Source organism: Sturnira hondurensis, unplaced genomic scaffold (genome assembly GCF_014824575.4).
Source record: "Sturnira hondurensis isolate 20B ecotype Veracruz unplaced genomic scaffold, ASM1482457v3 Scaffold0006805, whole genome shotgun sequence".
Lineage (NCBI taxonomy): Eukaryota > Metazoa > Chordata > Mammalia > Chiroptera > Phyllostomidae > Sturnira > Sturnira hondurensis.
In genome coordinates, this window is record NW_028079436.1 from 1758921 (window position 1) to 1773708 (window position 14788).

Below are 14788 nucleotides of genomic sequence, written 5' to 3' on the forward strand. Positions count from 1 at the left end.
CACAAATTTATCTATTTTTGTGACGACATTTCTCTTCCAAAAGGATTATATGTAAAAAGGACCAACACAGATATGGTACTAAAAACACCTTTTGGAGAAATGGGGGAAAATATTAGTTGAACTTTTATTTAAATGCAGTGCTATAATACACAAAACTGAGTCAACACTAAGCAAAACGATAAACAGATATATTTTCAGCCCTGGTCAGGTGGCTCAGTTGGTTGGAGTGTTGTCCTGTACACAAGAAAGTTGTAGGTTTGATTCCCAGCCAGAGAACATACCTAGTTGTGGTTCGGTCCCTAGTCAGGGCATGTACAGGAGGCAACTGATAGATGTTTCTCTTTCACATTGATATTTCTCCCCCCCCCCGCCACTTCCACTCTCCAAAAATCAATAAATATATCCCTGGGTAAGGATTGAAAAAAAAACAGATATATTTTCATCTGACATTTTACTCATGATGGTGCTCTTATATTAAGTGTTTGTAAGTTTGGGGCTTTAAATGAAAGTATTCTTTTCCTCAAAGAGAATAACCAAAATCTGGCTCCTTACTGCCTCTCTGAGCTCATCTTCAACCACGTTCTCCCCTGGCGTTCAGGTCAGACGGGCTCGTGGATTCTGTGCTGTCTGGAAGGCTCTCCTCTGCGACAGCTGTGTGGCAGGCTCCCTCACTTCTCTAAGGTCTCCACTCAGACGCCACCTTCACCAGCTGCTCCCCTCCTAACACCCCTCGCAGAGTCTCTATGCCCTTACCCTTGCTGTACTGTTCTCCACAGTACTATCGACACCTAACTGACCACACATTTAATTTTTAGCTTCAGGTTATTTTAAGTGCAGCGACCAGAACAGCATGCAGGTGCCACTCCAGATCCTGGGGTGTCGTATGTACTGGGTTGGCCGCAGCCCTGCATTGTCCCAGTATGACCAGGTTGCAGGTTGGACCCCTAGTCAGTGTAAGAGTTAACCACTGAATGCATAGATAAAAATAAGTGGGACAACAAATCGATGTTTCTTTCTAATAAAGAGGAAAAAAAGTTGCCCACAAATATCCCACTCCCTTCACTGAGAGGCGCAGTCTGGGTCCACTTACTAAATCTCGGCGGGCTGTCACCACCTTGACCGACAGAAACAGCAAAAGTAACACTGTGCCCATTTTCAGGCTCATTCCTTAATGGACTTACTGGAAAGCTGCTCTTTCCAATCTCTTGGAATACTTGCTGCTAGGACACCTCCTCTGGTAACCCAGCCACTACATACTGCCAAAAGCCCCTGACACATGAGGAAGCCATGTGAAGGCATTCTGTTTTGACAGCCCCAGCTGGGCTCCCAGCCAACAGTCGGCATCACCACCAGCCCCACAAGTCTGGAATACCACGCCCGGGAGAACCTGGAGATTATGGTGGCCAACATCTAACTGCAACTGCATGAAAGGCCCCAAGACAGAACTACCCGGTTCGGCCCAATCATTCCACAGAACCATGAGAAGTCATCATCATCATTGTAAGGCACTAAGTTTAAGGAGGTTTGTTATACAGCAATGAATAAGTAGAATAGGTACTGCAGTTCTCATTCATTTAGCAAATAGTTACCAAAGTTATAACACACAAAGAATTAGGAAACTAATGCAGTACAAAATACAATGCAGTACTGACTTCTGTTTACAATTTCAATTTATCAGTATGACACAGAATGAAGCTTCTATTTCCTTGTCATACACTTTCTGCCAACCTTAAATTTTACCTTTACTTGATTTTTTGCTTTTCAAGATAGTTTTATTTCTTTTCCTTTTTATTCGTAAACTACTGATGTTGTCTCCACGTTGCATTCTCTCTGTAGTCTGCAATAATCTGGCTTCACCCTCCATGATTATATTAGCTATCTATTGCCACATAACAAAATAGCCCAAAACTTAGCAGCTTAAGACAACAGCACTCATTTCTCACAGATGGGAGAATCGGGAGCAGCTCTGTGGGTACAGATTTGGGTTTCTTGTTGAAGCTGCAGTTAAGCTGACAGTGAGGGCTGCAGCCACCTCAAGGTCCAACTGCTAGAGAAGCTGCTTCCTTCCAAATGGTTGTTCAAAGGCCAAGCAGGTCCCTCCACACCATGACCATGTCACATGACCTTGACCTTGTCACACACCATGACCGCTGGCTTCCCCCAAATCCAAGAGAGAGAACAGGGGAGCAGAAAGCCTGAGTGCCCCACAGGACCTAATCCTGGAAGGGACATATGTGCTATCACTTTTGTCGTATTTTACCGGTTACACAGGCCAGTCCTGGAACGTGAGGGCAGCCTACACAGGACTACGAATGCCAGGAGGCAGGGAACACTGGGGACCATCTGGAGGCTGGTGAACACACAGCACATGTTCTTAGACCTTTCCTGCTTTTCCTGAAACTCCTCTCTGGTTTTCAGAGACAACAGATCCTTTTAGTTTTCCTGCTTCCACAGTTGTTCTCTCTCTCCTCCATTCAATACGTTAACTTTAGGTTACTTTTCCTAAAATACGTTGTTGATCAAATCCCTCAGAACAGCTCCTCATCACAATCAGAGAGAGCTGTAACCAGCCCTGAACACAATCTAGTCCTAGCTTCCCAGTTTGTGGGACTCAGTCCCTACAGGTAACTCCCTACTCCAGATATGTTCCTACTGTAGCACAGGTCATTCTCTCTGTCCCTTTACACACACTGTTCTCACTTCTCTCTCTCTGTCCCTTTCTAAACTGGGTTGAATGAACCAGCTTCCTTCCCTGTGGTTTTTATACCCCCTCCCATCTTGTTCTCAAAATCCTATTCTCATTCTGTAGTCCACTGGCCTCTCTTCTAAAATAATGCATTTGTTTGAACTAATTAAACCCTTTATTTTAAGTCCAGCTTCCTAAATATCCAATTCTGAAAGCATGTCTCCTTCTTCAGGACATCATTTCTTACTAGTCTCTATGACCAGTTCTGTCTGGGAGATGCTCTGGCAATCATGACACACTTTCTGATTTGACTTGATTTATAAATAGACCATCATCTGAATTTCTTGCACAAAGTGTGGAGAAAAATAAAGAATAGAATCATCTAGGATTCCTTCTTTTTGAAAGTGGGAAAGACAAAACAGTTTAAAATCTGCCTCCTGGGAGAGATTTTCAGTACTTTAAATCTTTTGCTGTGTGCATAAAGTCACTTATCAGCAAACAGTTCTAAATCTATCAGAATTTCTGCCCTCAAGCCAAGCCTAAGGAATTAAACACACTCACACACACAGGCGCAATTTTACCTGTCTGCCCTGTGACTAAGAAGCAAACTTACCTTTAGAAGAAAACGAAAAGGAAACAAAGTAAGGGTTTCTTGTTGTCATATAAACAACACGAGATAGGGCGCACTGGCTCAGCATCCTGCCTCTAACTGGGATTCATCAACACGTGCTGTGAGTGGCCACCGAGTGCCAGGCACTGGACCTGCACCCCTGCAGCGCTGCTGCCGCTGCTGCTACACGCAGGAGATGGAGCAGGCCTAGCCTCACCTCATGGGCACGAGCCCCAGCATTTCGTCTCGCCGCTTTTCTTTTTTCTTTAGCTCTGATTCTGTTGACTTGAGTTTATCTGGAGCCAGCCGCAGTTTGGACTGCAAATCACTGATGACTTCTTGTAATTCGGCTTCTGTCTGAAAAACTCTCTGACAGACAGGGCAGCAGGACTGGTTTTCGTCCGTTAGCTGAGTAATGAATTGAGAGTAAACTGCTGTGGCTCCAGCCAGCATGGCTATTTTAAGAAAATAAAGATATTTCCAGTGAGGAGAAAATAAAATAGTTTTGTCAATATAGTTTCAACCTCTTCAATATATGATTATTCTTCTTGCTTCATAAACATATTATTAATTTTTAAAAGTTTTTTGATATTTAAATATTTTGCCAATTTTTAATTTGCTTCTTTAAGCCTGTCTAAATCACTTTCACAATCCTGGCTACCATGATACATTCAGATTTGTATAAATTACTTTCTGATAAAACACAAAAAGTATAAAATTTTAGAGCTAATTATGTGCCAGAAACTGTTCTAAGATTTTTATATCTGTAATCTCATTTCCTCCCTTGTAACAGCCTAGGTGGTAGATATTTACGTCCTCGGATGATGAATTTCAACTATAGGAAGGTTTCAACAATTTGCACAAAGTCACATAGCAAGTTAGGTTCTAGAACCAGGACTAAAAGTTAAGCCATTGGTGCCAGGACTGAGTTTTTAAATCTCCTGTCCTTAGTTACCTGTCAATGAAAATCCCTAAGTGTCACAGCAACTCAATACAAAGCAGGTGTAACTTGCCTCGTTGTTTTGAAGATTTTTCAATTTCTTCTTTAAGCTTGTCTAAATCACTTTCAAAATCTTGGCTACCGCAAACATCAAACAGCTTGTCTTCATAACTGGACAACTGCTCTTCCTTCCTTTTTAGCTCATTATTTATATGATTTTTATTTTGCTCAGCTGAAGCTAGTTCCTTGCTATAAAATAAGAATAAATATGGACAATTTTAAAACATGAGAAATGAGTCTGAAAAGTTTGAGTAGGTAGATATAAGACAAATTCTGCCAACAAACACTACAAGGTTTGCTGTGACCAAGTACGTTCCTTTAGAAATTCTGGCAACAGTCACTTCCACCTGAACTCTCTCCCTTGGACTCAGACTCACTTGCCATCAGTGGTCACAGGCCTGCCCCCAGAGACATGTGTAGTTGCAGGCAGGGTTCTGCCTGGTTTCTGAGGGTGCATGGTCTTGCAATTCAGGGTAAGAGCCCCAGCAAGGAGAATGTGCTTCCTGGGTCTACTGGAGGAAGAGAAGGGAAAACGTCCTCCTAACTCCCTTTGAATCTCTTCACAATCACTTCCCTACTTCCTGCAAACTTTTCCTGTGTCCCCTCCTTGTTGCTGTCATCTACTTATGTCTTGATCACTGATTCCTTCTCATTCAAAGACTTTGCTCACTAGTATAATTGAGCTCCACTCCAACTCTTAAATTTCATCCTAGCCAACCTCCCTGTCCACATAGATGGAAACTTTTTTTTTTTAATTTTATTTATTTGTCTTTCGAGAGGAAGGGAAGGAGAGAAGGAGAGAAATATCAATGTATGGTTGCTTCTTGTGAGTCCCCTGCTGGGAACTGGCCTGCAACCCAGGCATGTGGCCTGACTGGGAATCGAACCGTGATCGTGTGGTTCGCAGGCCCGCGCTCAATCCACTGAGTTACACCAGCCAGGCCAGATGGAAACTTCTTCATTTGTAGATTATAAGGCAAGTCATACAATCAATTTAATGAACATCTCAGCACACTTTAACAAAATGAAACAGAACAGAATACCCGTGTATCAGAGTAGACTGCACATCAGTAGGACAGACACTCTTTTGAGAAATCTGTTTCAGATAAATGTGTGTGAGTGCATACGCACTCCATCGTGACACTTCCCACTGTGTTCTATAGCAGCTGCACCATTTTTCACTCCCACTGACAGTGCACAGGGTTCCAGCTTCTCAACACTCTCACCAACACTTAGCTACTTTCTGATTTTGATAAGTGGCCAACCTAACCCGTGTGAAGTGAAATGTTTTGATTTGCATTTCCCTGATGATTTGTGATACTGTGATCCTTTCACATGCTCATTGCCCATCTTTGTATCTTTTATGGAGAAATATCTAGTCAAGTCCTTTGCTCTTAAAAGAATTCAGTTATTTTTTATTGTTGAGTTGTAGGAGTTCTTTATATATTCTGGATACTAACCCCTTATCAGATACATGGTTTACAAATACTGTCTCTCCTTCTGCAGGTGGACTTTCCCCTGTTCATTGTTCCTTTTGCTGTGCAGACATTTTAAAGTGAGATGTAGCCCTATTGGTCTATTTTGCTTCCACTGACTGACTGTCCTTTTGTTGTCCTATCTGAGAAATGGGTGCCAATTTCAATATAATAAAGCTTTCCTCCTGTTTCCTTCTAGGTGTTTCATAGTCTCAGGTCTCACTTTGTATAAAGAAGGATTTTAACAGTTTAGTCAATCCTCTCACTTAATTCTACAAACTTTCAAGGAACAAGAAGCCCTCAGATCACTACCCATTACCATTTTACTTGATTAGACATAGTCAATTAATAAGACATACCCTTTCAGGACAATAAATGATTTTGGAACAATTAAAAATGAAAGCATGAAATAAGAGATTTCTATTACATTTCTATTACTTACTTCAATTTAGCAAGCCTGTCCCTGGTCTGATTAATTTCTTTTGATCTACTATGAAGCCAGTCTTCAAGCTGCTTTTTGTTAGGAAAATACCCTAACAATGAATTTAATTCATCACTGTGCCTAGATTTTATTTTTCTGATTTGTTCATCTTTGTCAGCCTATAGAAAAAAATGTTTAAAAAAGTTCACTATTTCCACATTATATCAAGAACAAAAATAAATTTTAGACTGATTAAAGTTCTAGGCTTAAAACTACTAAAAAATGCAAGAAAAGATATAATTTCTTAAAGTCTTAGAGTGGAGATAACCTTTCTAAACCATAAGAGAAAAGAGTAACAAGTCTGGCGATATAAAAATGAAAACTTCTGTATAAGATGTAAAAATCAACAACAATGTACACATGTATTTGTGTGTATATACTTCTACATTATTAATTTTTTATAATTAGAAAATAGTTTTTAAGCTTGAAAGTCTATTTTAGAGTATTAAGCTCACTTAGCCACAATTATGAATGTAAGATAAGCTGTTTACAACGTGGGGAAGCACAATTAGAAGAAAAAGAAAGGTCGTACTTTGTCTTTGGTCAGCATCTCCAACTGGGTGCGCGTTGTTGTATGATGGTTCAGCTGCTCCATCTCTTGGTCCAGTTTACGCACGATCCTGTCTAGATCGGCTTTCTCATTTTGAAGACTTGTCACTTCTGCTTTTAGAGTCTCTACACTGCTGTTTTTCTCAGCCTTGCTAAGTTCATGTTCCTTATCAATAATTCAAACAAATGCACAGGTTTATATAATTTGTGTTAAGACAATGACCAAGTGTATTAGAAGTCAACTTACTCAAAATGGTCAAAATATTAGTTTGCTTTTATCCAACAGACAAAAAGCAACATAAGTGTGAATACAATTTTTAAAAAAAAATCATGAAGTTACCTTACTATGTTATAATACTAGAGAATTAGTAAATAAATCTGGAAGGGCCAAAGGGTGGGAGGAGGGCGGGGAGAATGAGAATTAGGGAAAAATTAAGAGAAATGTGTCTAAGTATTAATATATAGTTTCCTGACTCTCAAGTCAATACGTGAGTATTTATCAAGCACCCGTGTGGCCCACTGCACTGCCTGGCACAAAGCGGCTATAAAAACAGAGTCAGGCTGGCCCTGACCCATGCTTCCCCATCACAACAAGACAACGTTGTGATGAAAGGCTACACTGACAAAAACGTACACTAGATATTAAGTTAGGGAGCGAAAAGGAGTATTTATTTAAATGATCAAAATGGGATCTGAGAGGGGAATCTACCATGCTTTAGGATGCTTACTTTAGTGGTGAAGACAAGAGGGAACAGACTAGAAACAAGGAAGAAAATTTAGAAATTCATGAAAGCAGATGGGCTAAGAAAGTTTCCACCACAGAAAAAGTGAGAACACAGCAAAAATGTTATAAAATTTGTGGTGCATTGAACGTAGAGGGAAAAAAAGTACTTGTTTTCTTTTTTAACTTAAGTGATTCTTAACCAATATAACTCATAAAAATAATCTAGTTTTGGTTTGAATGCACATTCCCATGCATTCCCTAAGAGAGTTTCATCTGGGAGGTCTGAAGTAAGCTCAAAGCATAAGTATTTTCTAAAAGCTTCCTAGGTGATTCTAAGCTTTAATCCACTGGGTTCCAGAATCAAAGAGCTAAGTGGTTAAGATATTCGGATAAATTCATTATCAAATGAAATAAATTCATTCATTCATTTATGAAATTCATAAATTCATGAGATCGTTAAACAAGATTGATATTTTAGTTAACGTGCCATAATCTTAGGATTCACAACAGATACTTCAAAATGCAAGATTTTAAATGTCTTACACCTTAACCCATTCCATCTTACAGCTTTTGTGAGCTCCTGGTCCAGTTCAAGAATCCTGTCCGAAGATCCTTCCAATTGCTGTAATTCACACTTCACATTTTTCAGCTCGTTCTGCTTCTTACTGAGGATTTCTGATTTTAGCTCAATTATTCTTCCCAGTCCAATTTTCTTATCCCTTATCTCATCTATCTGTTTTTGTTTCAGAGTTTCTTTCTCTGCAAAGTCATTCTAGATACATATAAGAATGAGTATTAACAATCTTTCATTAAACAATTCATTAGGCAAAAGTTTCTTAATTGTAAAAGTATTACATGCACACTAAGGAAAATATGAAAAAGTATCAACCAGAGATAATCATTAAGTCCAAATAAGCTTTTTCTTTACCAGTAGCTTTAAAAATTGTATTTAAAACCAAAAAATGCAGATCTGCATTGTCTTCCATATTTTTAGCCTTATATACATTAAGAAAATTGCTTCCATAAAGGTTTCTTCTACCTTTTAGCAGATTCTATCCTAACACTAATCCAAAAATAAGACAAAATAAGGCCCATCCAAAGATTAAAACAATTCAACTATGGAACTTGACACAAACAAAAGAAAATAACAATATTTACCATCAGTTGGCGGGCAGTTTCTTCTTCCTTTTCTTGTCTCTCTCTCACAAGTTTGTGAAAATTCTTAATCTGTCTTTCACTGAATGGTCCTCGCTCAAAGCCATCTAATTCTAACTGTATTGCCAAAGACTGAATTAATGAATCTCTAGCACGAATGTTTTCTTGATGGCGATCCGCTTGCAGCTGTAGACGACCTTAAAAACCATAATTTGTTTTTAGTTGATTTTTAAAAAATTGAGATAATTATACATGCACATGCAGTTGTAAAAAAAATAATACAGCAAAATCTCTAACATTCTTTGCCCAGTTTCCCCAAATGGTAACTCATATTGTAATATAACAAGAAATGCGTATTTGGTCTTTGCCCCTCGTTCCCGACACAGAGATCCTAAAACTCTTAAGAATTTCTGAGTGACAGAGGCAAGAGGAGTGTCTTGTTAGTCACTGTAAGTCCCTTTCAACCGCACCTGAGTTTATTCTAACAAGCTGTCTCCGGGAAGATGGGAACTGGTTACCAAAGGAACCAACTAGGGATTACAGAATAGGAATTTTCAGTGCCCTCTCCCCCAACTCTGGGGTGAAGCTGAAGATTCAGGTCAATCGCCAATGGCCAATAGTATAATCAATCATGTTTATATAATGGAACTTCCATAAAACCCCTAAACAATGAGGTTCAGATAGCTTGCAGGCTGGAGAACACATGGAGGTGCAGGAAGAGGGCCACACCCCTTTCCCATATCTTGCCCTATGTATCTCTTCCTTTAGGCTGCTTCCAAGCTGTATTCCTTACAATAAACTGGTAATAGTGTTCCCCTGAGTGCTAGGAGCTGCTATAGCAAACTACTGAACCTGAGGAAGAGGTTGTGGAAATGACTGACTTACAGTCCCTTGGTTGGAAATACAGATGACAGACAACCTGGACCTTACAACCGGCACGACACTGCAAGTAAGAAGGAGTCTCGTGGATTGAGCCCTTAATCTGTGGGGGCTATGCTAATTCTGGACAGTTAATGTTAGAACCTAATTAAATTACAGGACATCCAATTGCCAAGAATTGGAGTCTTGCTTGGTATGAAAAAATGTGCACAGAGTGTCAGAGTTCTGGTGTCAGAACTCTGGTGTCAGAGTTATTGTGAGTAGACAACTGTTTTCTTTTAGTAACATTTTGCAAAACTATAAAGTAAGTCCTCACTTAAAGTCATGGATAGATTCTGCAACGTTAAGTGAAATGACAGATAACGGAATCAAATTTACCAACAGACTACTTGATTTAGACAAGAGTTAAGTTCCTACGCATCTCAAAAACATTGTAACAGTTATTAGGGGGCCTGCTATAGTACATCAGCCAGGATACAGACACTGATACAATCATTAAATCTTATTCAGATTTCTCCAGTCTTACTTGCACACATCTGTATTGCATGTGTGCATGTTGAGTTCTATGCAATTGTATCACCTGTGTGCACTGGTTCATCTCTCTACCACAACCGTCAAGACACCAAACAATACCACAAGAACCCTTCTTGATGCTTTTTTTCTTTTTTTTTCAATCCTCATCCAAGGACATTTTCATTTGTTTTTTTAGAGAAGAGAGAGATGTCAATGCGAGAGAAGCATCGACTGATTGCCTTCGTATGCACACAGCCTGGGGATTAGCCCACAACCTAGACATGTGCCCTGACCAAGAATCAAACCCATAACCCCTTCAATTAAGGGATGATGCCCCAACCATTGGGCCACACTGGCCAAGGCAAATCTGTCCTTCATTTCTAAAATTTGGCATTTCAAAAATGTTACATAAATGGAAACACACTATATATGATATTCTGAGACTGGTTTTTTTTTCACTTAGCATAATTCCCTGAAGATCCTTCATTCATGCCAAAAATGCCTAATATTACAGCAAGATCAAGTAAACACTTTGTCCTACCCTGTTCAACAAGTAGTTCTGATTTTTCTTGATTGAGAAGCCTTGATTCTTTATTTAATTTTTCCAGTTCACGCTGACAGTCTACCAATCTCCTTTCTTTTTCCCTTACTGTTCTCTGGTGATTGTGATATAGATCATTTAGTTGCTCATCAGTCCCTTGAAAAACCTACATGGAACCAAAATAAAGAGCTTTAATGAACAAGTGTAAGAAGACAGCGCTCTGAGGTACAAAATACAAACCAAAGTGCATTCGATATCCTTCCTTTTAACATACACATGGAAGTAAGACAAACATCACGATATGTAGGTTTCTTTTAAAATAAGTGGCGAAATGGAATTCAAAATGAGGTTCACTACAATAATCCCAGAATTTTTAACTAGAACTAAACTGTACTATCACAAACCTTTTCCATTTTCTGTTCCAGTTCACTATTATCTTTCTCCATTTGCTTCTTTCGGCTTTCCAAGGCTTTAATTTCATTGTCAAGTTTCATTATTTTAGAGAGATTTTGTTCAATTTCTTTTAGACGATTCTGAAAATAAACCAGAATTCTACATAAATAAAACTCTTTAGTTTACACTATAGATGGATGAAGAGAAATAAGGTGTGCTGGGGCCAGGCCCTCAGTAAGAGTGACCTTGTTTAATGCTAACATTGCTGTAAACGGGGTACAGAGGACCTGAGGAGCAGAAATAGGAAGCAACTTGACCAAGTCCTCAGAGCTAGTAAAAGAAAGCAGGCACTAAACTCCAAGTCTAACTCCGAAGCCCAGGCCCTGCCTTCAACACCTCCCAGGTCATCATCAATTGGGCACTCAGAGCCACATTATAGAAAGTATCACATTTTAAAATTTAATCTTTCAAAGGCTAGGAATATATGTGAACTGGCTCAGAATATTCTCTCACTGGACGATGCTGGAGACAGTCTTCCCTGTTTGCCACTACATTTCCAAGGCTGACTGATTCCTCTTCTAAGATATCTGTAGAACCTAATTTTTAAATTAATACCTTACTATAGGGCTTTAGATATTAACTGTAAGTTAATATCTATTTAGTTGGAAACAACCTAACATCCATCAACCAGGAAACCAATGGCCATACCATAATATACCCACAGAGTGGAATAACCTCAGCAATGAAAAGGAATAATTACCCATATTTGCAACAACAGAGATTAATTCAAAGCAACAGGCTAAGAAGCCAGAAACAAAAGGCTATGTGTGATTCTATTTACGTGACATTTTAGAAAAGGCAATACTCTGACAGACCACAAATCAGTGGTTAGCAAGGGCTGGAAGGGGAGGGAAGAGACTGACTACAAAAAGACTTGATGTCCTGGCTGGTGTGGCTCAGTGGATTGAACACTGGCCTGTGAACCAGTCATCGGTTCAATTCCCAATCAGAGGCACACGCCTGGGTTGCCAGCCAGGTCGCCAGCTGGGGTCACACCAGAGGCAACCACACTTTGATGTTTTGCTCCCTTTTTCTCTAAAAATAAGTAAAATCTTTAAAAAAAAAGACTTGAAAGAACTTTTCAGGGTGATGTAAATGTTCTGCATCTTGACCATAGTGGTAGCTATGCTACTATATGCATTTGCCCAAATTCATTGAACTAAACACTTTTAAAAGGGGAGATTTTACTACATGTAAATTATACTCCAATAAATCTGACTTTAAAAAGTCTGGGCTTAGGAATCAGAGAGGCCTGGATTCCAATCCTAGCTTTACCACTTTACCTGTGTCTCAGTTTTCTTGCCTAAAAACCTTAGTGTTAATGTGAAGCTTACATAATCCATTTTAAAGCAGGTAGCCCTTGATGAATGGGACTGTTCACACCACTTGTGAAAAAATTCTGTGTGCAGTCTAACAAAGAGAAATGGATTGATTCTTCAAAGCACTGACTACAGGCAGGCCTCCTTTCATTGCGCTTTGCTTTACTGCACTTCGCAGAAGTTGCATTTTTCACAAATTGAATTGGAAAGCTTCTCTACTGATAGAGATTACAATTTACTTTATTGCAGTAGTCTGGAACCAAAGCTGCACTACCTCCAAGGTGTGCCTGCATTAATACCTTAGCTGTGGCACTCTACTTCTTGGAAACTTCTTGGCTCTTATCAGTGTTTTCACTGCCTCCGGAGGCTGTTAACGGTATCTGGGTTTGGATTGTCTGTGACATCCCCGGTTGCCTCATTTTTTAAATCCAGCCAGTTACCAGTTCCCATGGATTCCTTTTCTGACACCTGTTTTGACTCTATCCCCAGAGCACACAACCAAATAAAAGGAGCTAAGACTAATTTATAAGCAACAAAAAACATAGCAGTGTTTAAAGCTCAGGTATTATTTTGAAATGAGACAAACAAATGGGGAAGTGGGACTATGAACTTGTTTGGAAAAATAAGAGGGTCAGAGCGTGTTTTTGAATTTGGACACTAATTTATCAAGCAGTTCCCACTAAAGATAAGAAAGAAAAACAGGGCTAAATGGGCCAAGGCCAGGATAAGATGGGGTGGAATGGGAATAAAGTAGTTTATGTGAGAGTTCTTAAAGACGCAGGGCATCTATAAAAATGGCAAGGCATGAATGACAGTGCAGTAGTGCAATGAGGTTGTCTCTGGATGGCTGCAGAAAAGGTGATTTGACCCAAACTTGACGTCCACCTCTATCGAAGGAAGAGTTCTCATGTATCACTGATAAAAAAGGACTTTGGAAATTATCCACTTAAATATCTAATGACCCGCTTGCCTATCAGGCAGTGGACTAGACTCTGAAGATACAGAGAATAAGATTAAAACCCTTGGAGAAGTAGTCAAATTCAACATATTTACAAACACCTCACTGTTTGCTACAGCCTTAGAATCCCGGCACTCTTCAATAAATACCAGTCATTGTCGAAGCCCCATCTAGACCCAGTTCCCATACAAATGTTCCATTTCACTTGTATAAATTTCCTCGTAGTGTTCAAAGACAGCTTGCATTTTACTGTCCATACATCTCTAACTAACTATCCATTCATGGTTAAAAAAAATCATATCCCGAATTCAGTCCCATAAATTACTCCCTGGAGAGCTCAGAGCTCTTACAGCTCTGGTCTTTTTCTTACTTATGTGTGCTGGTCATGTTCCCAACCAAGCTGCTCCTGAAGAAAGTAAGATATGTTCCAATATCTTGGTAATTACCACAGTACCTACACACAATTCTGAAGACAACTCATACAAAGATACAGCATTCTTTGCCATTCTTCTGTCTACTGAACTGATTTCTAAACCCACAGCTCTTCAGAATCTCATCAAAATTTTCTCACTCCTTTTACCCTGATTTACTTAACCCAGGCTCTTCCTCACACAACCTTGTTTTGATAAACTTCTGTGTGAATATATACATATATATACATGAATATATGCACATATGTATCACATATATGAAAAAAGTGCTATTGGTGGGATGTATCTAGGTGGTCAAAGACAAGAAGTAGAAAAAATGTCTTACTTTGAGCTAAAATTCTATTACTTTTCCATTGTGAGTATATATTAAAGACAAAAATGCTAAACAAATACAAACATACATAAAATGTCTTCCAAACTACTGATTTAATTTTCACCATTCTTTAAGACTCTGCTAAGTCATGCTTCCTCTCTGGAGGCCTATGACAGATTTCTATTCAAGGCCATCACTTTTTTTTCCCCCAAACTACGGAGCTATAACTCACATACCATACAACCCATCCATTAAACGTATGCAATTCAACATTTCTTAACGCATTCACAGAGCAGTACTAGCACCACTATAATCTAATCTTATGACGTTTTCAGTTTCCAAACAAAAACTCCATACCCATTAGCAGTCACTATTCATTCCGCTCTACCTCCCACCCCAGGCCATTGCTAATCGATTCTTTGTCTTTACAGATTTGCCAATTCTGGACATTTCAAATAAGTGGAAATAAACAATATGTGGCCTTCTGTGCTTGGCCTTTTTCACTTGGCATATTTTTGAGGTTTTTGCATGTTGTAGTATGTATCAGAACGCCATTCCTTTTCACGGGTAAGTAATAATCCAGTACATGGATGTGCCACATTTTATTGACCAGTTATTAATGGACACTTGTGTTGTTTTCATTTTTGGGCTATTATGAGTAATGCTGATATGAACATTCTCACACAGGTTTTTGTGAAAAT

The 14788-nt window shown here is 39.2% G+C and overlaps 1 protein-coding gene across 1 annotated transcript in view; it reads right to left on the bottom strand.

The window, feature by feature from the left end:
- The window catches only part of RAD50 (RAD50 double strand break repair protein), a 75075-nt gene that overhangs the window by 37362 nt on the left and 22925 nt on the right, over positions 1–14788 (bottom strand). Inside the window, exons 6-13 of the mRNA XM_037050495.1 lie at positions 11018–11146; positions 10614–10779; positions 8684–8877; positions 8091–8297; positions 6785–6967; positions 6214–6371; positions 4310–4485; positions 3514–3751 (exon numbers count right to left, since the gene is read on the bottom strand). Coding sequence (XP_036906390.1) covers positions 3514–3751; positions 4310–4485; positions 6214–6371; positions 6785–6967; positions 8091–8297; positions 8684–8877; positions 10614–10779; positions 11018–11146 — 1451 coding nt within the window. The remainder of the gene's footprint in view (positions 1–3513; positions 3752–4309; positions 4486–6213; positions 6372–6784; positions 6968–8090; positions 8298–8683; positions 8878–10613; positions 10780–11017; positions 11147–14788) is intronic.